We start from the raw sequence: 24,259 nt of genomic DNA, 5'->3' as shown, positions 1-24,259 counted from the left end.
AACATTAACATTCATATGTACACCTAATTTGGAAGTATGGATAGACACCCACGTTCTTAAAATTATCACACAGGGTTTATTCTGTTCATGTTACATCTCCAGACATAAATACAAATCTTAAAGGATGCAATGGGCACTTTGAAATATAATAAAAACACAAATTAAAAATCAACAAATATTTAAATATGTGTAATCATACAGATGTATGCACATTTTCAGCAGTTCAATGCAAAACAGAAAAGATCCAAAATGAAATGATTAATGTAAATTTACAGGCAATTCCAAGATGTATTTTTCTCATCTGCCTAACATTAATAGTTATTATGTATATGATAATGTTGAAGACCATGTGATCTGTTTCTCCAGTTTATAGTGAGATTCTGAGGAAATTATTCATTTGTTTCTAACTACAATATGAATACACCGTTTTCCATAAAATCTGAATCTGCCAACCAGGCCAATACACAGAGGTAAAGAAATATCGCAACAATCCATTGAAAGACAAACAAAACAAGGTGCTGTATGTATACTTGCAAATTAGTAAATTAACTTCAAATAGTTACATTCTATTTATTTTACCTTTCTCTAAAGATTCAAGCAAACAGAAACTGCAAATATAAAATGAGCACCGATTCACAATATATTACACATCTGTAACTGTATAATATACAATTCTGATACTAGAATAGTTTACTAAAGAATTCTAAAACTTTGTAATTGTGAATAATTCTATATCTCTTATACACGCAACAGTGGTACATCAAATAAATTGCCGTTTTGAAAAAATCTTCTGCACACTTGCAAACTGGAAAAAACAAAAACAAACACACACACCTTTCCCAACCATTTTTCAAATCCTTTCTTCTAAAGATCGCAATTATGGCATGTCTGTATTATTAGATATTATTAGATACTATACAGTGGAGAAAAATAGTCAAGATATAGGAGAGATTATATGTTTAAGGTTGAGACAAAATGTTATGTATGACACTGTGAATGCTCCCAATATTAAAAACTAATTTTAGATGCAACCATCAATTTGTCAAATTACTACATTTGAGCAATACATTACTTTTGCATCCATTCTTTCTAGAGATGAAAATAAAATACAAACAGCTGGCCATATCTATAGTAACATAATCATTTTCATTAAAAAGGATTATTTCAGCATCTATGTGAAATAACATGATTAGAAACCATTAATTTACATTTGATTGTCATTACAAAATATCTATAAATCAAAGTCATCTATAAGGTATAAAAGCAGAACACATACATTTCTAAAAAATACCATCACAAAGAAATCTGAGAATGTCGTATATCATTTGTGGCAAGGCCTTTGAACAGTATGAGACGCCAGTTCACATTATACTTTACTGTGTACATGTTTCAATATATGGCTACATGCCATGCCAAAGTCTACAGTTTAAAAGTACAGCAGGTGAACGCAATATCACTGACACCTTTACAATGTAATGCAGTCCAATTCAATAGAACTGCAATAAATGCTGTCTTTATGAAGCTTATGATGTTCGATTTCTGTTTAGATTGCGTCAGAGAGGTATTGATTGGAGCCTATAATAATTTCTAAAAATATGGCTGTAAAATTACGATAGAGTTGAATTAACACCTCTGTGACAAAGTGCAGTGTCATTATAGTGTTCAACAACAACTGAATGCTACAAGCATCATAAAGGTAGTATTATTTTGCAGGGCTATTATATTTCTATCCACTGGTGTTCATGAAATTGTGTTCACCCCTCCTGTATATTGGCCACTATGTATTTACATTAGACAATTTTTGTCTGCTGAATTAAAAAGATTAAAGGTATATATTATTAATTTGAATTTCAGTCTGTTATTATCCCCTCACCATGTACCTGCCACATAGTGTCTGTACTGCTTCACCTTAGTGAAAGCTAACATCAAGTTGTTTTTAGGGTAACTAAACAAAAACATACACATTTCTGCTGCAGTGTGACAAAAGTCCAGTGTGTGAAAATATCAGAATAAAATTCAAATTCAAGCTCTCCCCCTAAGTTTGAACAAAGTGTTGAAGAGGCAAACATTGGTATCTCACAAACCATTGATAGTAGTCCATTTCGCGCCATTCTGATTTCCACAGAGAACAGTCATCCATCCTATCTTCCAAGGATTTTAATAACACATTCTCCTTGATGCGTCCAATCCGTTTTAGAACATTGAAACATTGAGAACCTAAAGACATACAAAAATTATTTAGAAATCTACAATCTTATAAACAGGAAAATCAATTTTAGCCAAGTAAGATTTTTTTCTGACATATTGTTTGGACATTCATTAATTTGTTTTTCATTCTGTGAAAACAGAAAGAAAAACAACATTTTGGACTATTTATTTAAACAATACTGCATCCACACAAATGAATATAGAATAGAGAAAGTAGTATTTCATTTTTTACATACAGTATAGTCTGTTAGTAATTGGAAAATATTTGGGTCAACAGTGATTTAATAGACATTTCTATGAAAATGTTTAAGCTTTAAGGGTTGCCATAGGAATCCATTGTAAATTATGTGAATTCTATCCACTGATATCGCTGCTGTGATGGAGAAAGCCATAAATATTTCATAGCCACTGTTAAAGCCAACAGTAGGTGAGTATTTGATACTCATCTAATCCAAAGATGGATTTTTGGTGGAGTAATGCTGTAACTTGTATTATCCGACTGTATGGATAATAAATTATATTCATATTTATCCTTAAATAATGAATCATGATGATGAGAAAACGGAATTACCTCAAGGTAACAGGCCTAAAAATTATGAGCGACCATGGCTACCTACAGCCTCTGCACAATACCAAATATTGCATTTACATATTACATTTATAAAAAAAGAAGCAAATAAGTAAATGGTATTATAATAAGTGGAAAATCCTTACCGAATCATCCATGATGGAAGATGGATCAAAGTAATCCGGCTTTAGTTCAGTTCTTTCTCTGCGATTCTTTGATGCCGGCTGAAAAAGAACAGCTCAGTTAGAACGCACCACAAAATGTAATGGAAATAAGAGACAAAAAGGCTATTTGAACTTCATACTTCATGTATAAAAAATATACTACTTCAACTGTGGCAATCAAATGCTGACAATTATGCTGATGTGCAAATTCTAATATTTGGCACCACAGGAGCTTGTAACATTTACTGGAAAAAATTGCCCATGAACCACCATAAAGCGCCGTCTGTTTTTATTTGTGGTACACATAATCCAGACATTTTCTAAAAGGTGGCTATAATCAATATTTTTAAAATAACAATGTATCAAATGATAATGTGAAAACATTGTGACAATGCGAAAGATGTTGCACAGGTAGTGATGAACCTACATAGAATTATCAGCTGAATCTGCAGCTCCCCTCGGCTTTATGGAGCTTTATACTGAATTTCGGCTCATTGTTTAGCTGTCCAGCTGTTTTGGTTCACTCTCACCGCTCTTATAGCATTGTTTTCGGCCACAGCAGAAACATCTCTAAAAACCGACCTGCTCAGCACCAAACGGTAGACAGACAACGTTACCAACTAACTGGTGAACAAAGTGGAGCATTTAGCAAATAAAGAGCCAGATATTTCCCTCGGGAGTTGGTAGAGAACAAAAACAGAGCTAAAAGAGAGTGAATATTGGACTTACATTTGCCATGTGGCCAGAAACACGACTGCAAATTAATGATAATGTTGTCTGTATCTGCTGGATGGTTAAATAACTGTTTGCTAACAAGTTCGCCATATCAACTTAAAAGGTATGATATGTCAATATGGTGTTCACAACTTGTTTCTGCTGCACCCAAGTGGCCAAAAAATCAGTTATTGCAGGTTTTAAATTACCAGATCGATGTCCATTGTGTCAAAATCCATGCCCTCATTGATGTCCTCTGATGACATCATCACATCCTCCACTATTGGCTCCTCATCATCCTCCATGAGTCCAGAGCCTCGACGACTGAAGAATACACAGAGATACTTGTTAGGAGATTGTGCTTTTCACAGACTGTCTATTGGCTGGCTGTTATGGTTAAATTCCCCATCTTTCATCCACAATTCAAACCTATTTAATGCACTCTGAAGAGGAGTGCCACCTCACATTGCTTGCTGCATGTGGTTCCTCATCTTGGCGTAGTGCATGCTAACCCGCTCTTGCTGCTGACGAGACTCAGCTTGTTGCCTCTGTGTCAACATCCAAGTAACCTGGGTACTGTGGGACAGTGTTCAGTATTTAACATGAGATGCTGTAGCAACATTTGCAAATATTAATTTCAAAGTAAGGTAAAGGAATAGATATGTAGAAAGGTTTTCGTACTTGTAATCAATGGCAGCCTGGTGGTGATGGTGTGGCTGCTGCTGGGGAGGCACAGGCTGATGGGGATGCTGCTCAGCTGGCATGGTGTATGCGGCAGTGTAGCTGTCCTCTGGCCTCATCTTCTTTGGATCCCTCAGTACGGTGGAGGTGAGGTGGGGCGAATGCATCATTACTGGCGTCTGCACGTTCTGCTCACGGTTCATCCAAACTGCATCACTGCTGCTGCAGCTGTTCTCTTCTGCTAGAAAAAAGAATTTATTAAATGACAGAAAGGCAAAAAACCCACCCCAGCATTTCCAACTTTGTGACCGTATATTTGGCGACTACCACCACACAACGGCAAACTGGTAAAATGATTTCTTTAAATCTAAGAGAGAGGGCGCTTAAAAATACATCAAATTAGTGCAGATTAACTAATTTTGCAGCTCAATTCATATACAAAGTAAATCTTGATATGTTAAACTTGCTCACCCTCAGGCAATTTCCTTTTGCTAGCAGTGGCTGGCTTGGATTTCTTACTCCTGATGGTGGACCCTCGACTGCTGATCCCACTGATGACAGACATGGTGTCGTCGTCCCCTCCAGCCTGCAGGGAGTTCCTGTACGAGATGAGGGGCAGCCAGCAGTCCTCTCGCTGCAGAGCCATCTGAAATGTCATGAATCGCTCCAGATACATGTGACTGTAGAAGTGTCAGAAACAGTCACAGTTAGGGCCTTTTCAGAGTTCCTTGTTAGACTCTATGCTCACCACAAACATAAACCACAGCACACGTCTTGTGGCTCAAACTTACACTGTTCTCTTGTCCTGCCGAATTAGTTTGCTAGAGAACTCGCTCAGGATATCCAAAAAGGCTAGATTGAGAGGTGGACTCCCCTCTCCTTGGGGACTAGGTTCCTTAAAAGCAAACTCAATTCCATCCCTAAATCAGATACAGAGGGAAATAATGAATAAAACGTTTTGCTCATTAAAACACAGATGTCATTGTTAGAACTGCATTGCATGCAAAGCTGTAAATCACAAAGTCTTGGCTCAGGACTGTTGCTTACTTATGTAACATGGCAATAGCCTCCCTGGTCTTCAACTGATCCAAGCCAAAAGTCAACGAGAAGCGTCGGGCAAGCTCTTTTATGCCACAGAAGGCTGATGATGAGCGGTCGACATTGAAGCCAAGTTCTGACAACATCTCATTGAATAACTACAAGAGAAAACAACAGAAATACACTTTTCCACATTTCTTTAGAGGTGTCTGAATGCTAGACTAAATACATTTGTGATCTGTTGTAACTTAAGTCAGCTGTAGCCCAATTTATTTTATTATAATTCAGTCTAAAGAAGACCACCCTCTTCTTCTGTTTATGTGGCACACAGGAGCAACCTTTTGGAAAAGTGATGCATCGTAGATTAACATGTAAATCAGTACATTTTGTTTAGATCATCTGGAAGATTTGCTGGCACCAAAGGACTACTAATGTATGTAAAAAAAAAAATGAATAAAAATGACTGAGTCTCCACCTGGACAAAGAATCTTACCGTTTGCAGGCTCAATATGAGTGTCTTTGCACATTGTACTTTGTCAATTTGTCTTGTTTTGCTCATCGTTTCCTTGATGATATCTCCATAGTCATTGTAATACTAAGTAGAAAGAGTAGGAACACTGTTAACAAGAAGAGTATGGTAGGAAGAATTCATTATAATTGATTTAAAATAGGAGTTTAACCTACCCTCATATACTGTTTAAATATATCTGCTCCAGTGTTCATTTCCACAACATTGTAAATGATTAATTTGCAATAGGCAGCAAGAAGGTTTCTTCGCTTGTGCAGAGCCTCAATTTTACTGGCTTCATCATCTTGCTGTCCGTCTGAAAAATACAAATATTTAAATCATAACATCATTATCACTCCATGCCTCCTCACTTTTCTGATTTTAGTGTGGTTGGTTAACAGAGTGGTGACTGATTCTGACCTGTGCTGTCATCATCCTGATCAATGAACACTTGATCCAGAATGAAGTTGAGCAGCTCTGCCTGCAAAGAAGAGTCTGGCGTATAGACCAGAGGCTCCAGTTGTTCCCGGCCTGAAGACATAATTTGGTGACTGAAGATCAATAGCAGATCACATAGTATGGTGAAGGCCTGGAATAAACACAACACTTCAGCATTTATGAAAATACCGACCAACCAAATTTTCAGTGGTACTCAAGAATGGCCATGTAGAAAAGTCAGTCCAATCAGCATAATCCCACCTGTTCTTTAACTGCGGTGTTGATGCTGTTAAGGTAACGCTGACACATTAAGCAGAAAGCTCTCATTTGTTTTCTCAAGGTCACCATATCACCCTAAAAGGAGCAAATGTTCAGTTAGATAGTCCTGTAAGTGAAGAAAGTACAATCCTTTCAAATTACCTAGCTAACAGTAAGGTTTGTCCAAGTATTGCTAGATATTTACTGAAACCTTTAGCTGTCAATTAGTGCCAAAATCAGTCTGAGAAAAATTATATATTTCTTGATATATTTTGTAAGTATGACAAAGTAAAAGGTACTTTAAAAGTCCATGTACCTGGTGCCAGCCATGTAGAGAATACCACTTAGCATATACAATCAAAAACCACAATCTGTAAAGAACTCAGCGGTAATGTTGTTTTAATAATGTAGTTATTTGTAATGATAGAAAACATGGAACAGAGTGGAGAAAAATGATGATTAAGGTCAGAGAATGATTCTCAAATCTGAGCAAGTAAGCTAATGCAAATGGGTGTTAGCTGCCTTGCCAATTAGGAGATAACATACTTTCAAATTGACTGTGATACTGTAATAATGTATCTATTTGACAAATGTATGCACAGAAATGGTGTTTGTTTAACTGATATCCTACTCACACCTTTCCTTATACACTTATTTTGCCATGTATCCCAAAAAAATGCATCAGGACCAATATGTAAATACCTTTAAAGAACTGCCATCTGAAACCTTTGCTAGGTGCCACAGGATGATGTAATGTGTGCACTGCATTGCGTGAATCACAATCTGGGGGAAGAAGGCAAGCAGATCAGATGAGCTGTAATGTTCCACATTTACATGCACTTAAATAACCAGATTACTTCAGGTTACGCAGGTAATTGCATATACACGCACTGTAGTAACCTAATTACTGTATGGCCGCTTATAAAGGCAGCAGGTCAGTAATCATATTCTTACGGCTTACATATTTTAACTGTATTTGTCAAAGAACAAACAGTCAAATGTTCTGTGGTGGAGACAGACTTATTTAGACTTTGTTAGACTATTTTGTGGTTCAGTTTCAGTCGGGCTTTGGATGAAATTATTATAAATGCGAGAATGCATTGCTCCGTGTAATTCTCTCCTTTCAGCAGATTACAGCTGATTACAAGAACCAAGTTCCTTGTTTACATGATGTATCATCTTACTGGAGAAAGTCGAGTGCACGTAAACACATTGATTGACTGAAATTGTTGGTCTAGCATTTTGGGGACATTACTGTTATGGCTGCAATACCTGTTCAGGCATATCCCCGTTCTGCAGACCTGTGTTGAGTAGCCTGTAGTTGCTGGTGAACAGATCCCACTTAGAGAGGTCATGTGCACTGAAAGCAAAAAGAATGCAAATGATAAATAATGCATAATAGCATCATTCATTCAAATGTCATTATTCACATCTTACCTTATGAAAGAAAACCAAAACTCAAGACTTAAATACCAAATAGTATAAAGGCATATGCTATTACTCTCTCTTCAACAAGTAACAATCTACTGAAATCATGAATCATTGAAGTCATGCACAAACGTGTTAAGTGCTTTACTTGTGGAAAGCGCTGATCTTCTTGAGTGTAGATAGAACCTGGTAGGCATCATCCTCATCTGGTTCTTCACCCTGACAAACAAGAAATCAAACCCTGTGAAATCCTGGCCATTCACCCATGCTTTCAAACAATCCAAGCAAAGAAAAATCTTACTGCACCCACCTCTTGCAGGAAGTCCTCCAGGAGTCTATTGAACTTGTCTACAAGCTCATCGAGAAGCTGGGAGCGGGCGATGTCCACGCGGTTGAAGATGGTGAACTCTTCATTGCAGAGATAGTGGTAGGTGGTAGAGCAGGCCTCCAGGACCTCAGTGTCTGTGTGTTTATCCTGGACCTCCCAGATTTGCCGCAACAAGGCATCCAAATGCTTATCGAGGACATGAAAGCACATTGTTTCACTGACTCTGCATGCAATTTACAAGTTGCTTAATCTAGACCAAATGTAGAAATTGACAAACCTTTTCTAACCGGCCAGTTGTGTAGATGTCAAGATCAAAGTACTTTGGTATTTGTAGCAAATTGGTCACCTTATCAATATCAACGCAGTACTATGACAAGAAAAGAGAAAGGAGTTAGCTTGAATGGTTAGGAATCAAACCTGTTGTCGAAAAATACAAGTCAACTGGCAGCTGTTCGCTGTAGTGCAGAACACAAGTAATCACCTTTGCCAATAACAGAGGCAACGCAACTGCAAACATCTCTGTAATCCGTGTCCGATCATCCAGCTGTGTTTTCTTCTCCTTTGCAGTCAGGACCTTTTCCATGCACAAAAACCCAACCATGTTAACACCATAAAATCATTCAAGAAACAAAGTTAATCCTCTCCATGTTGAGCATGACGCCCAGACACTCACCCTCTTCCCCGTGCCTCTGCCTACTGGAGGGTGGCATTCACAAGCCTGCCGAATGGCACAGAGCATGATCTCAACCAGAGCCGTCTCCTGGCAATCATTCAGGGCTAAAAATCACAGACACAGAAAGTTACTGGCAATGCAATGAAACGAATTGCCCAACTGACCGAGTACCAATCAAAGAAGAAAAGAGTAGAAAGAAATAAAATGAAGCCTTCACCCTCCTCTCCTGGCATGGGTTCATCCAGCAGCAGGCTGATCATAGTCTCCCAGTCCTTCAACAGCTCTGACGCACACTCCCACAAGCTATCCACCAAGTAGGCCCCATGTTCATGGAGCTGTAAAACATCAAATGGTTAAATGTTATTTAATCAAATTAAAATATACAGAAACAAGGTCGATTCCTTGCCTTGGGATAATATTTGATTTAAAAAATTGGTAGCAAATGCAATTATCTAATACCATCCAAAATTAAAATACGATTTTAACACTCAAAACTAGATTTACAGACTTCTTAAGATGGACATTTTTATTACAGTGAACACAGGGTTATCATCCAGAAGTGAGACACAAAGGCCTGGTCACCTCGCTCTCCAAGAAGAAGAAGACAGTAGTCTTGATAAGGCTGCCATTGAGGCTCTGTCTGCCCCTCCTGGGTAATCCCTCTTCCTCAGGACCTTGTTGGCTGAAGAGCCTTTAATCAGCAGCACAATACAAAAGGCTGTTAAAAATGCCTGGTGAAGGCAGGCGGAATAAACAACTGCTCTGCCTGCAGCCCCTTTGGGAAAGCTGAGGTGGGACAAACATGGGGTGTCACCCACATAAAGACCACATTACCACATTTTGTGATTTCATAGAATTTTCTTATTAGTTTTCATTTATATACAATAACAAAATAGCTTTCCACTATTTGCATGCTTCATGATAGTAAAGCTGCAGGTTATATGTACATTACGCGTGTATTTTGCAGTGCTATTTATATAAGCATACATTGTTTAGATGCTCTGCTGAAGGGGGGTAGATGTTCGATGGATTAAACATAACTCCTAATGCATATTCTTGTTTCTACTTTAATATATTTAATGTAATCTCACACAGTTAACTTGGCACACCAATTCTCTGCACTTCTGTTGTTTGCTGCTGTTCTGACACTTAAATCATGTAATGTGATCTAACATAAATGTGTTGGAAATATGATAACCACTTCCATTAACGCTTAAATTGCACTTTAAGCGGTAAGTTTTAAAAGATGCAATAAAACTTACTTCTTAAACAGAAATTCTCCTGCTGACACAGCGATGGGTCGGTGTGCCGAGTAAACCAGATGATACACACTCTCACAGTCCTCTGCTGTCAGAACCTCATCACTACTCCTGTTAGATGAAATGCATACATTCTTAGTGACTTAAAGGTCAATTTAATGAATTTGTGATTGACAAAGATAAGCATTTAGAACTAGTTTGTTTAATTTGCAATTTTCTCACAGAAGCTTTTAGGACCAGGGAGAAAATATGAAATAAAAGAATATAAAATCTAACAAAATATTCTGTCACCTCAGCTATAAACAAAAATGATGACATCTGTGAGCACTAATGGACAAGGGTAATGTCTCTAATTTGTTCCAAAATATAATAAATCACAATCTGTAGCGATATTTTGTGTGTTTATTATGTTGACTTTAATGTACTCACTGTAGGACAAGCGTAAGAAGTTTAATGGCTTGCACTGCAACATCATACTCTTTGTCCAGAGTCATAGACACAATGCGGTCCTGTCAGTGAGAGTAAGTTTATGTTTAAGATACAGTACCTTAGCTAGACAATCTCCACAACATTAGTTGTCATACCAAGCATGGGTATAATGAAGTCAAAATGATGTTATTGCTCTTTAGTTATCAACAAAGATAAGTGAAAAGCCGGTAAATTTCCAACACATTTCAATGATGCACAAAAAGCCTCTAATCAGCACTGAAGTGAGGCAGCTGCTGGCTCACCTTGAAGCGACTTGTAAAGAGCTCCAGTCGTGCGCCGAGCTCTCTGTTGTAGAACAGGCCTTGCAGGGCAGTCAGGCACTTCAGCCGCACTTCACCTTGCTGGAGTCACAGTTGAAATACATAAAATATTTACCATATTTGAATGCCAAAACTCAGGTGTTACTTTGCCATTACCCCAATTAAACCTGTTTTTTTAAATTATGCATCCCTATAGACAAAATACAATGATAGGTTAATAAGAGTTTGCTTGTTTTTTTCCATTCCTTTGCCACAGCCAAAACAATTGATCAAATTTTGATACAAAGATGATATGGACTACAAAACATTTAGTTCTCCAACAGTCAAGGGTTCTGCTGGTCTTATTGCTGATTTCTCATCATGATTTAGATCATAAAAACATCACGTCATAATCTCATCTTATACATAAAAGAAAATAAATTTAAAAAAAATAAACAACAACTGAGCACAAGTACTGAGTACCAGTGGTGCTGAAGAATGGGACAAGAGAAAGAAAACAGGAACCTTTTGTGGTGTTACGATCCTGTTTAATGGAAACTCAACACTACCAGTAGCTGCTTTTCACAGTATAAAAATCTTCCAGCAAAGAGGACTACATATGGCTTGTATTCTGAAATGACTGCAGGAGGTCTTCTCTGAGGTTAGAAGTTGGTCTAAATTTGGACGATACATTTGGACATTTGAGTGAGCTGGTTAATTTGTTTATACACAACACAGGTACTGTCTGTTAGCTCACCTTGTCATGCATTGTCCAGCCAACATACTTCAGGTAACTGTCATTCAGGAAGGCGTCGCTGTACAGCTTCATCCACACTCCAATTTCTTCGATACAAATAGCTCGGATTTCAGCAATGGCATCACTGGCAAACACAAAAGAATTGATTAAATTTAGTCATTAGGCCTAGAACATGCCCTTGTGTGAACTGAACTGTTGAGAGCTGTTAGATCTCGAACTAAAATCATATGGTGTTGACATTAATTTCCCACTAGATGGCGCCAAAAAGCCAAAAATTAACACAGTACGGTCCCTGCTTATTGTGAAGGCCCTTCAGTGAAATCTCACAGTCAACATACAGTATGTAAGTCAATCAAGGATTCACATACCGATATCTGTGAACAAACACTCCTTTGAAAATTGCATTCATCATGTTTTCAATTTCATCTTGATTTTCTTGGAGCTGAAAGATAAACACAAAGTCATACTTTTTAAATAATTTGCATGAAAATAGCCAAAACAAAATTCCCTTGTTCTGCCCACACAAAAACTAAACAGTATGACTTTCAAGAAGGTTTTGTAGGAAAAGCTCCATTAGAAGTCATTTTAGATAGGTTAAAGGTTAAGGTTAAAGGGTAAGGGCATTATTCTGTATTTTTCTTATTTTCAACATAGCCCCATGCCCACTGGTTCCTTCTGAAGAAGAAACTCTTTAAAAATGCCTTAAAATGGGTCACAAATACTGTACATAGTCTAAAAAGGCTAAGTAATTTCTACATTTGTTGGTGATGACTTTCAGCCATGGAATAATATGCATTTGGTGCACTGGTGAGTATTTACAGAAGCAGACTGGAGTATGTGGGGTTGACTCAATATAGCCTTATCCTTAAACAAAAGCTTTTAAACTTGAACAATGGGCCTCATGCAAGAACATTTTCGTATTTTTATCCTAAACCTCTCTTACTTTTTTCTGTGAAGCTTGATCATGTTCCAAGTCAGATTCAACATACTTTGACTGGACAAACTTGTCATAAATCGCTTGTTTGAGCCTGATGAGTGCCACCTGTTCATGAGGAGGTTCACAATTGTGAGATTTGATCGTTAGCATAATCAACGCCCCTAAAATTGCCATACAAGGTGACCTTGTTTTATTCGCAAAAATGTTATTAAATAGTAAAAGGACTTTCACACTGCAGGGCTTCATGTCCTGCTGTCAGAAATCAGCAAACACATTTAGCAATGTCAGTAGTGGTGTTAGAGGACCCGAAACAATTAGAAAATATTAACAGTACAGCTGCTAACGATGAGTCATCAGAGCAGCGCTGCACTGTGACAGACAAATAGGAAATGATTTAACATGAAGTTAGATGCTCAATAACATCTTTCTAATGCAAAGCAGTCCATGACTAGGTCAAGGGGACGTGACAGGGATGGAGATATTAGACGGGAAGATATTATAGCCTACAGTAGGTGATGTTACGGTTTTGGTGCAACAGAGGATGTCCTGCATAAAGACTCTCAGGCAGCTGCTGAAGTGAGAGTGTTGCTGTGCCAGACTATGCCAATAAAATCATACATACTCTCAATAAATTGGAAGGCCATGATGGTGATACGGTGAACCGAATAAGAAACTTCCATTTAGTGTAAGTGAATAAGTTATATATTTTAATTTAGTTAATTTCAGTATCCTATTGAAACTTGAAACTCCAAATTAATTTATGACTTAAGGTAAAATGTGCTATGTTTTTTGCCTAGTGGAGAAAGGCAGACTATCTGTACATGACTTGTACAACAGAAAATTACAAGAAAATTGTAAATTTGTGAAAAATTCTCTTAAATCACTCGTAGGTGACACATAAGAATAAATCTGTTTGTACCAACGGTTCTTGCATGAGGCCCAACATATGTTAAGATCAGACTCAACTTTATTGTCACTGCACACAGTGAGTACCAGTTCAGTGAAATGCAGTTGCATCCAACATAAACATAAATTAATGCAGTGCAAGTGAATGCAGCTATGATATGTTATTAATGGAACTATGATACACACCGTACAGACAGGCCCAATACTTGAGAGAAACACTGAATTCATTCCAAAAGTCTTACTGTTAAAGCATTTGGAGTGATACTCAAAGTGTAGTTGCAAGTGTTACACAACTGATTTTTCTTCTCACCTCTTTACGTTTCTGTAACAGGAGCTCCAACCTATCATTGGCCCTTTTTGCAACGACCTTGTTCCTCTCCGCCTCATACTGCCTCTGCGTGTTGTCCATATTGATGCTCAGGTTCAGAGCCACGTTCACCAAAGCTGTCATCAACTTCATGGCTGGCAAAGACGACAAAGTACAGATACACACCTGAAGGAATGACATCTTCCGGACAATAACAGCATGAGCAGACAGACATGGAGCAGAAATGCAGAATACCAAAGTGAAACGTTAACATTAAAACTGACCTGCTAGTGTGCTTGTATGCCTAAACGCCCTGACCTGTGAGTCAGACAGGCCAGTGAGTAGTGAGATGACTGTGTCCATCATATACTCGTCGTAGATGATGCTGTACTGACACTGACGCACCAGAACCGCAATGAAGTCACAGAAACTTATCCTGAATTTCTTCCACTGTGGTCCTGACAGAGTTAATGGATAGTCACCGCTGTCCTGTTTGATGATAGCAGAGAGATTTAGGTCAAGAGGATCACATTCGTTTCATAGTGTTAATTTCCCTTTATGTATGCCACATTACAAACATCTCCCACGTATCTGGTAACTGCACAGATTTATGGTGAGATTCTTCTTTTATTTTAAATTCGTGTACAAAACACAGCCTGCATCACCTCCTCAAACTCCTCGGTCATTTTTCGGATGATTTCGGAGTTCTGCATATGTCTGAACATCTCTCCACTCACAGCACCTATGTGAAGAATTGCACAATGGCAGCAAAGTTCACCATATTCATTTGCTTTCAGGCACCCAACCCGCTACATATTTAGACAAATCATGTCAGACACTTACCTTTACAGCCAGAGCACTGAATGAAGAAGTTGATTAAGTCCAAGAGAGCAATGTCTCTGTCATGTTTGTATGCCTCGATCCAGTCATCAACAACAGACTAGAAAATAAAACGTGACATTTTACCACATTATTTATTCATGTATCAAACCTAAATAAAACTAAATATCCAAATATCACTGCATGTTAGAGATGATGATGCTGTCCCAATAATACAGCCCCAATACAACTGAATCAATGTCCAAAAAATGTAATCCACAGCTACCACACCGTCAAAATATTTTCAGAACATAGCAATGAGAAGATGAGAAGAAACTACAAGACACGACATAATCTCCTCACCATACTATTGTGTACCCACCTGTGTGGCACTCTTCCCCATTTTAACCACCTCGAACAGGGTCATATTCTCCATCCCATTCTCCTGATGATGGCCATTCACCCAGCCAAGACCAGGGGCTCTCCCTGCTCCCCCACCTTTGGCCTTGTCTCCAAGCGCCTTCTTCCCTTTCTTGGCTGCCTGTTGTGGAGAAAGATGTTAAATGGAAGATGAAAGTGTGTGTGCATTGAATATGCGTGTAGACTGAATAGCTTATCAGGTTACTGGGAATTAAAGATCTGTCACAGTGTGGCACTAGATCACATTACAGACATTTGGTGCAGACAGTGATGCGGCATTAACTTTTTTTCTGATCAAACACAGCTGCTGCATAATATCACACGGCTTCTACTGTGTTAGTCCTGTGATGTACTGGGAACCAGTCCAGGGTGTTTCATTGTCTCCCACCCAATGCATGTTGGGATTGGCTCAAGCCTCCCTTGACCCCGATTAAACATGGACAGGTATGGAAAATGAATAAATGAAGATATACGGTTTGAAAAACATACCATGCCCTTTCCTGTCTTTGCATTTTTGCCATCATGATCCTCAAGGTCAGTATCTGAAGACAACTGAGATTCTGCCTCTCTGTGCACAACACATAAAGTCATTACAACCACGAAACAGACTTCAAAAATAACATGTGTTTTTAGGCATAACATGACAGTGTACATACATATATATAAACAACACATTCAAAGACAAGTTTAATTTCATAATACATTTCTATGAGGCACTGCTTACTGAGGAAATTGAAACTCGGTGTGCAAATCCTGCGCTGCTATCATTTCTTTAACATCATCTGGATCTGCTGGAGTAGGTGCTTCTACTGCTCTGGATCTGAAGCAAGAAGGTATCTGAACCTGGAAAATAAGACAAATCAGAGGAGTTTTATTTATGCACGATATCACTGACACTGGCTGCAATAACTCACAAACAAATCACAGTACATCTTATATAGGGCTCTGTGTCAAGGCTACAGGTAATACCCAAGACCAAGGGACGAGAATGTGTTTGTTTCTATTGTCAGAAAGAGCACATCAGGCCCGAAGATGCACCAGCCTGGCAATGCACCGCTTAAACACCTGAGTGATAGGAAAACTGTGTATATGCTATGATGATGATGACCATGTAGATATTCTGTTCGATAAAAACCAAGACAAAAAGCTGTGGCTCATTTAAGGTAGCAGCAGTAACTACACTGATAGCCAAGCACTACAAGTTATATGAGTCATTTACCTGTGAAATCTCTAATTAATCTTTTAAACAGCTAGGTGGAGGGTCCCAGTCATTGCATGGCAGTAGCAGTCTAGCTACTTGGGAAATAATGTCTATATAAGTGACTGATTTCACCCCATACATACAGCATACAACATGAACTCACCACCTGCTGTATTTACACCTTAATTAGGACCCTATGTTGTTTTTCAGTGTTTCTCACCAAAATGTATGTTTATCCTTGAGGCCAAACAGATGTGATGGATGCAATTCATAAGGCTATAAAACATCTGCAAACTTGAAAAAGCAAATGTGTAAATAATAAAATGAATGATGGCTGAATTCAATTCAGCTGCTTCAGTTACAGGGTCCTGATACTGTGCATGCTGGCTCACTGTCATGGCTTACTGGGACATTTGAATAGAACAGAGCCATCGATAATGATTTGCTGCTTTTCTCTGTTTTGGACAACTGGCCAGACAGAAAAAGCAATCTGAAGATATCCTCCTGGGGCCTGAGGAACTGTGCAACATTTTTCAATATTTTCTGACATTCTGTAGACAAAATCATTAATTGATTAATCTCAAGTGATTCATTGATGAAGAAAACAATAATTAGATGCAGCCTACTTTAATCACACATCTTGTTCAGAGCTCTCCTCAACAACCAAGCTTTTGTTACAGGCTTAATGGGGCTGCTCTCCTGTCACTGCACTGACTCACTTCCACAATTTTGCACACTGACAACTCACTTGCTTTTATCTCTAACTATAGGTAATTCTAAACTTGTAAATCAGTTATTTTTGACTCCCAAACTGCAAAGTTTGAAATACAGATAACATGTTTTATTACCATTTTTGTCATCCTGTGAATCACAAAATTCTAGTTTTCTATGGTGTAGTATTATCTAAATGAGTTGATGAACATTATGATCATTCATTGAATAAAAATCCCAAAAATCTTCTGCAAATTTTAATCAAGCACATTTCTATATGAGGTCTGAGGGCACTGTGGGAGTATTTGCAGCTGGGCAGTGAAAATTCATTCAATAAATCACAGCTTTTTTTTCTTCCTTTTGTAAAGTGAAATGCTACATAAAGAACGGGGGGATATTAGAATGGCAATATTGTGTAGTGTTAACCTTGGTAGCCACACTCGCAGGCAGGTAATGTGTCTTACTCCTCCCCTACTGTTTAACTTGTATTGACCTCTTGCGCCAAAGCTGAACACAAATTGTACTGAGCAAGACAGGTAGATGGTTTTCTAAAAGCAAAATTGGCCAATTACCACTTGCCAGGTGGTTATCTGACAGAGCAGTATGACACCTATACTGACAACTGCAACTGAGTTCCTGCTGTCTGACACAAATGAGCTAATGACAGCATGCATAAAGCTGTAGATATGACTAATTAATTTTCTGTGCCCACCACAGTAAATAAATAGTACACTTACTATCTAGGAGACATTACTGAATCATTTGCATGCTTGAATTATAGTTTAATCACAATATAAATTAATGTAAAAATATACAGTATGTTCAAGGTTTATTTGTAAAAGAATGGCATACTTCCAATGTCATCAGTGCTTTTAAGCATGAACAACTATTTATAATAGAAATAAACACAAAAGTAATATGGTAATTCTATTAGAAATATTTTACTTCTTTTCTTTAATAAAGTGTCATGCTCTTAATGTAATGGGAAATAACCTGACTTGTTGAGTTACAACCTCACCACACAGGCATGTGTGCGTGCATGGTCTTCCAAACTGGGACAAGCTGAACCCTGCAAACCTCTCTTCGTTTGGTTTAACAAATTCCCTGTGATGACTGAAATTCTCCGTAATTGTCTTTAGTCAAGGAGAGACGCAGCTACTCCGACAGAGCCTATAGGGCGGTGTGGAGTGTACTAGCCTGTCGAACCGCACATGCTTTTGCAAGTAGTGCGAGGGAAAATAACCCATGTTGAAATGTTTCTTGTGTGTGCAATTACGAAGCTATCACACAACGGTATGAATATTGCCAGATCAAGGTTTATGTTTACTAAGTACATGAATCTGATACAATTCAGATTTTGTATACGGTTGTCATTCACCTGGACAGGTAACGTATGCAGATGCCAGTGCTTCACAACTTCATCGGTAACTTAACGTTACAGCAGATATAGTCAGAGAAGGGAAATCTGTGGGGGCGTGCTTACACAACACAAGCACATTGTAACGGGACATCCCAAAATGCAATGTAAACATGACATGGTTGTTCTTGTTCTGAACAGACGAGAGGCCTGACTTCGGACTCCGATGACCATAAATGGGAACGCATACTGGGTTTGAGTGCGGCAATATAACGTAACGTAACGTTACTTTCTTTGACAAGTAACGTTAATGTAACATAAATATTTATGGCAGGTCGTTGTGATGGTAAATTCTAACGTTACTTCGAATTTAAAACAAGTTGATCCAAAAACAAAACTGACACGCGCAGTTGTATACTTCCGAACTACAAACGCAACTACAGATGTTTCCGAAGCTGGTGATTCCTATCCACTCTCATCTCTTCCTGACGTGCCGTCTTAGCTACGACGGCCAAGCAGCTCTCTGGCTAATGCGAGCTAATCTAACTGATATGTGATGTTAGCCGAGACATTATCTTGTTAACTACCTTTACTCCCTCCCCTTGACTACTTTCTTCGTACCGAGCTACGAACGTTAGGATTGGGATTCAATTTTGGATTTTAATACATTTTCATCTGAAGATTAGTTGCTAGCTTGGCTAGCATTACCGTTAGCTGTAGCTAGCTGGCTAACGCGACCACTAGCTACTCAACACCAGCTGGAAGGTTAGGTTAGGTCGATATTATTAATGACGTTCATTCTAATTTATTCGGATAAAGTCGTATTTCTATGTTAATAACTCCTGATAACACGAATGTCAAGTGCCTGGCCAGCTAACGTTACCTAGTAGCATCAATGACAAACTCCGTGGATGTTAACGTAAGATATCCGCCATTTTACCTCAAAACTTACCTCGTTTTAAATCAAAGACGGACTGAAACACAAATAATCCAAACGTTGCGGACTTTGCAATAAGGATGCTTTCGTTAATTTCCCGCACAAACTGTCATTTTCCAAATCTCACAAATAATAGTTTTATTTGCTAGCTTACGTTAAGAAGCTCCTTGGTGGCTAACATAGCAAGGCACAGTTTGTATTTTCGTTATTATGCATGCAGCACACACACCACCTGTCGGTGGCACCGTGAACTGCTGGTAACAGGGGCCACATCATGTCTGTCAGTGCTCTCGAGCTCCCGGCTTTTCTCCCGTGTGATCACAGCATGACTGACAGTCACCATACACAGTGTTTGAGAAATCAACACGCAGCTTTTAGATCCCAAGTTTATTGACTCACTGTGATGGAAAATATCCACTTCAAGCGAAAACATCCAAGTCTGGATCTGCGTCTTTCTGTGAGTGGAGAGGTACTTTAACTACATAGATTACATATGTATCATCAGAAATGTATTTATATATTGCACATACAAATGTATAAACATAGCCTATTAAATTCACAGATAACTTAGAGACTTATAACTTCAAGTAAAGTGACCAAATTGGAAGAAATTGTGGGCTAACTAATAACCTGACTCTCCTTTCAGTTTGACAAACATTAAACCCATTTTGGCCCACCGTGTTTATATATTGATTACATAAAAACATCTAAACACATAACCCATGTAATTACTGCTATTGTACATTAATTTACAAAATATTAGGAACTCCTTCCTACTGTTTTGAAGTGCACCGCACTGTGGTTAACCATGAGTTTTTTGACAGAAGGAATAAATGCTTTCTAAATATTTCCACACCATCACTCTTTCATGACTGGAGTGCATCACTAAGAGATTTACTTGCCTACTTCATGTAAAGAGCAAGCTGCCCTCTTGTTTTATCCATTCTGTGTACTCCTATGAAGTATTGTAATATGTGGATAAACTATCACAATGAGAACAAAAGTATACATAAAACATTATTTTTGTTAACTAGCATCCATATATGATAATATGATACATACTAATTTACATCTTCAAAACTCAGTTTGATAAACCTGGATGCAAAATGAAATCATTTACGTTACCTTTTGATACAAACAAATAAAGCTCACATCATATTTTATTCAGCACCTAATAAGTGGTCTTAAACCCAAATGCACGGTGTCCTGTTTCAGCACAAATGACTCAGAACAAGCTAAAAGTCGGACATATGATTTTCTCTCTTCAAAGAAATATATATATATATATATATATATATATATATATATATATATATATATATATATATATATATAATATATAGCTCCTCCTGGCAGCTTTATATATATATATATATATAAAGCTGCCAGGAGGAGAAATCTTTACTAATCTTTACTGAACTGAACTGAATATATTTCTTACAATGGTTACATACACAGACAAAGCAGACAAATACAAGAAATTAAGCTCTGTCTTTTCACATGTAAAATGTTTTATTGCCGTTATTTTATGTTCCTTTTGGGGACTTTTTTTGCCTAGCAGCTGCTTCTGATTGGACAAAAAAGGAGAGGCATTACCTATTCATTTTTTTAGTGCTACATTTTGGTTGTTTAGTTCTGGGTAGCGTGTTATCAGGACTGCCTTGATGCTGGTATGAACATACAACATAGACTGGCCTTCAGACCAGAAAACTCTTATTAATACGTCTATTACTAATATGTTCATGTTGGTATTTGTAATAATCACACTGATATAAATTCATACATATTGATAATAATATTCATTCTTTTATTAACACTGTTGTTAGACTGACGGTCAGTTCTTAAAGTTCAGTTTAAAAACTTTGTTTAGCTGATATTGTGTTTACGAGTTGCATATTCCAAAAATTGTGTTGAAATTACCAAAAACTAATTGCAACTGGATCTCTGGGCAGAACATAATTAAGTTGTGTGTAGTAAAAGAAGTCAAGTCAAAACACTTAATAAAGAAATAATCTTGGATGAAAAAACTTCTCTTCACACCTTTGACAGCTTTGACATTTTATTGTTCCATTAATCATATCTTACAGGTTTTGTAAGCAGTACCAACTTAAAAAGCCACCAACTGTTAGTAATTATGACTAATTCTATAATCCATGTCATATCTCTTTCCTTTATATCAAAATGCATGTATGTATACAGTATGATCCATTCAAAGCCAAATCTTCATAGGGGAGTGGAAGATGGGATGGAAACAGATGTGATGTAGTGCAGTGTCACGCGAAAAACTCGAGTCACACATGAAAAGGAGAGAAAAGTCTAAAATTCTGGCAGGCCACACTTGGATAGGGGTTTGATTTTCTGCTGGCGAGGTTTCATCTACATGAACTCGTTGAGGAAACTATTTATTGTCCCTTCAGGTGTCTCCTCCAAAGGCTGTCCCACACAAAAGGAAGGCACCACAAGGAGATCAGGATCTTTGATCTCGAGTTCAATGTCCGTGTTGCTGTGAGAAAGTGACACAAAAATTACATGGAGATATTTCAAGGACATTCGCTATAGCCTGCACAGCCAACAGATACTAGAAAGTTGCATAAATATCCCTGGGGTGTTAATTGGCCCAAGCATTTAAAAACAATTCACCAACCTGAATAAGAATGTTGCGGACTCAAAGAAGTAGAACGTGGTGACAGGCAAACATTTCGTGGTTACAGACATGGAGTAATGGCCTGAAAAAGAGAAAGACGGAAAACATTCAAGTCAATGAATGTCACCACAACTTTGCAACTCTGTCACTAAAAAGGTACATGTGTTATTTTATAGCATCTCCCTCACCTTTCGTGTCTGGCATTGATCCTGTCCATATGGTGACTTTTAATCCCTCCCCTTCAATGAATGGACTCCCAGTGTTTGCCGTAGATGAAAACGTTGCATCATCGGGAATATCTAGAGGGTGCTGGGTGCATTGCAGTGTTTTTTTCTCACAGCTCTGGTTTTTGCTGTCAATCTCGTAGAAAATCCCCTGCCAGATGCAGATACAGATTCAGATGTCAAGGCGCAAAACAGCATCAAGTGAACAGTGAGATTGTTTTAAAAGAAAGAAATCACTTACATCATCAAAAAACATCAGCAGATCCAAACCTAGGGAGGTGTTTGTGGGTTGGCTCTCGTTTGATCTGAACCGTAGTTTCTTGCCCATTGAATCGTAAGTGAACGCACCAAATGCTTTCACTTCACCCTTTAGGGACATCTGGTTTCATTCAACAACATACATTCAGAGTGAAAGAGTTAGGGTTTAATGCTATATTTTAAAATGCTATAAAAAGTACTAGAGGAACTATTGGTCTTGAAAGACAAATTTTAAAAACACTCACCACAGTCATGAATCCAGTCATATTGGGTGCATCTGAAAGACAACAATGTCAGTTAGATGGGTCTTACACATGCTGATAAGAAAATAGACACCTTTTCAGCTAATTCAACCATAGAGTCCACAGAGTTTACTGTTGACGCAAATAGGAAATTAAGTGATCCTCAAAAGCTGCCTAACACACAGACAACTCAAAATCAAATAACAAAAAGAACCAAAATGATGGAACTACAAATTCTTACGACAAGGCTGATGGTGATCTGCATGGGTGGTGGCAGTCAAGCACATGAAGACGAAGAGCATAACAGCTGCATACATTTTCCTGATCGAGAGGGAGTCACAAAATAAAGTTCGAGATGGCAAAAACAACCCTAAGCGCATCTACCTTTCAGTGAAGTTACTGCTGCTTTTATAGGGATAAAGGCCAGTGCACACATTAAGTATTGCGTAAAAAGACCCGGGACCTTAGACTTCAAACATCAAGCTGTCTAAACAAATTAGCCCCTGTCCCGGCTGGTGGTGACCCAATAAAATAATTATCTTAGGCTATCTTTTCTTTTGGGATTGTGCAGCTGTCCTCAGATGTTTTTGAGCAATGTTTATCTCTGCCTGTCCCAAAATTGCCTTTCAGAGTGCCATATGTAAACAGGAGGTCAAGTGGGAATGATTATGGAGGATAATCAAGGCTCACATGATGGAAATAGAGCTCTACAATAAAATACAATGATGATATGGTTAAGAGGTACACACTGTAGACCTATAGCTAAGATTGCAAAAAATGGATTCATCCTTTGTCCGTCAGAAACTGAAACCTTTCTTTGAACTTTCTGTTCCATAATGGCAGTGGAGCCACATTTCCTGTAACCTTAGGTTCTACACAATACTTCCTCCTTACTTAAAGATATGTAGTTGTAGCTGGTATTGATGCAGGTCTCTACAAATCCTTAAAGATCCCCTCCAGACACCAGAATGGGCCTTTAGATTTCATTTAAATTTGAATGTGTGAGGTGTTTATTTTACAATGAACATTTTATTTCATTGGATGTCATTTTCTTTTTTGTCAGAAGTAGTCAACTCCCAAATCCCATCAACCTTGATTTGATGTGTTGTCTCAATAAATGGTCTCTCTACCTGTGCCATCTGTCAACTGAGACCTTCCTGCATGATTTTGCCTCTTAAATGTATTTATATGTGATCTTAAAAAATATGAAACTACAGTGAAGTATTAAATTTGATATCCACAGTCACCCAGAAGGAGCTAGAAACATCTATCGCATAGCTGACACGCGCAGTTGTATACTTCCGAACTACAAACGCAACTACAGATGTTTCCGAATCTGGTGATTCCTATCCACTCTCATCTCTTCCTGACGTGCCGTCTTAGCTACGACGGCCAAGCAGCTCTCTGGCTAATGCGAGCTAATCTAACTGATATGTGATCACAGAAAAGACACAAAGTGATCCAAATAATGGTGACTAGGAGCCATTATACGCAAGAGAGGAAACTGAGGAGAGTTCTTCACCTCTCTGCAACTAGTATTCTCAAA

The 24,259-nt window shown here is 38.1% G+C and overlaps 2 protein-coding genes across 5 annotated transcripts; both read right to left on the bottom strand.

The window, feature by feature from the left end:
- Window positions 1–56: 56 nt before the first annotated feature.
- On the bottom strand, window positions 57–19,773 carry stag2a (stromal antigen 2a). Of its 4 annotated transcripts, none has more exons than XM_044223675.1 (34): window positions 19,500–19,773; window positions 15,864–15,982; window positions 15,629–15,707; window positions 15,102–15,260; window positions 14,744–14,840; window positions 14,566–14,642; window positions 14,185–14,389; window positions 13,904–14,055; window positions 12,119–12,192; window positions 11,751–11,874; window positions 10,997–11,095; window positions 10,695–10,774; window positions 10,269–10,376; window positions 9,589–9,697; window positions 9,224–9,341; window positions 9,007–9,110; window positions 8,815–8,907; window positions 8,611–8,700; window positions 8,316–8,519; window positions 8,154–8,224; window positions 7,850–7,937; window positions 7,280–7,360; window positions 6,581–6,673; window positions 6,302–6,470; window positions 6,058–6,197; window positions 5,867–5,968; window positions 5,383–5,531; window positions 5,127–5,255; window positions 4,807–5,015; window positions 4,336–4,576; window positions 4,120–4,230; window positions 3,864–3,978; window positions 2,923–3,000; window positions 57–2,217 (listed from the first exon to the last, which is right to left on the bottom strand). In XM_044223675.1, exons 1-34 carry the CDS (start codon window positions 19,524–19,526, stop codon window positions 2,194–2,196), a joined length of 3,918 nt encoding a protein of 1,305 aa, XP_044079610.1. In that variant the 5' UTR covers window positions 19,527–19,773; the 3' UTR covers window positions 57–2,193. The 4 variants fall into 4 exon arrangements, with proteins under 4 accessions (XP_044079610.1, XP_044079612.1, XP_044079611.1 ...); XM_044223677.1 differs by having other exon boundaries at window positions 19,361–19,766; XM_044223676.1 differs by having other exon boundaries at window positions 4,336–4,573; window positions 19,500–19,760.
- Window positions 19,774–21,391: 1,618 nt separating this feature from the next.
- Window positions 21,392–23,114, bottom strand: epd (ependymin). Its single transcript, XM_044223672.1, has 6 exons — window positions 22,955–23,114; window positions 22,717–22,748; window positions 22,455–22,592; window positions 22,178–22,364; window positions 21,990–22,071; window positions 21,392–21,848 (listed from the first exon to the last, which is right to left on the bottom strand). Exons 1-6 carry the CDS (start codon window positions 23,091–23,093, stop codon window positions 21,722–21,724), a joined length of 705 nt encoding a protein of 234 aa, XP_044079607.1. The 5' UTR covers window positions 23,094–23,114; the 3' UTR covers window positions 21,392–21,721.
- Window positions 23,115–24,259: the final 1,145 nt, after the last annotated feature.

Source organism: Siniperca chuatsi, linkage group LG14, assembly GCF_020085105.1.
Source record: "Siniperca chuatsi isolate FFG_IHB_CAS linkage group LG14, ASM2008510v1, whole genome shotgun sequence".
NCBI classification, from domain to species: Eukaryota; Metazoa; Chordata; class Actinopteri; order Centrarchiformes; family Sinipercidae; genus Siniperca; species Siniperca chuatsi.
This window is presented reverse-complemented; position numbering and strand designations above follow the sequence as displayed.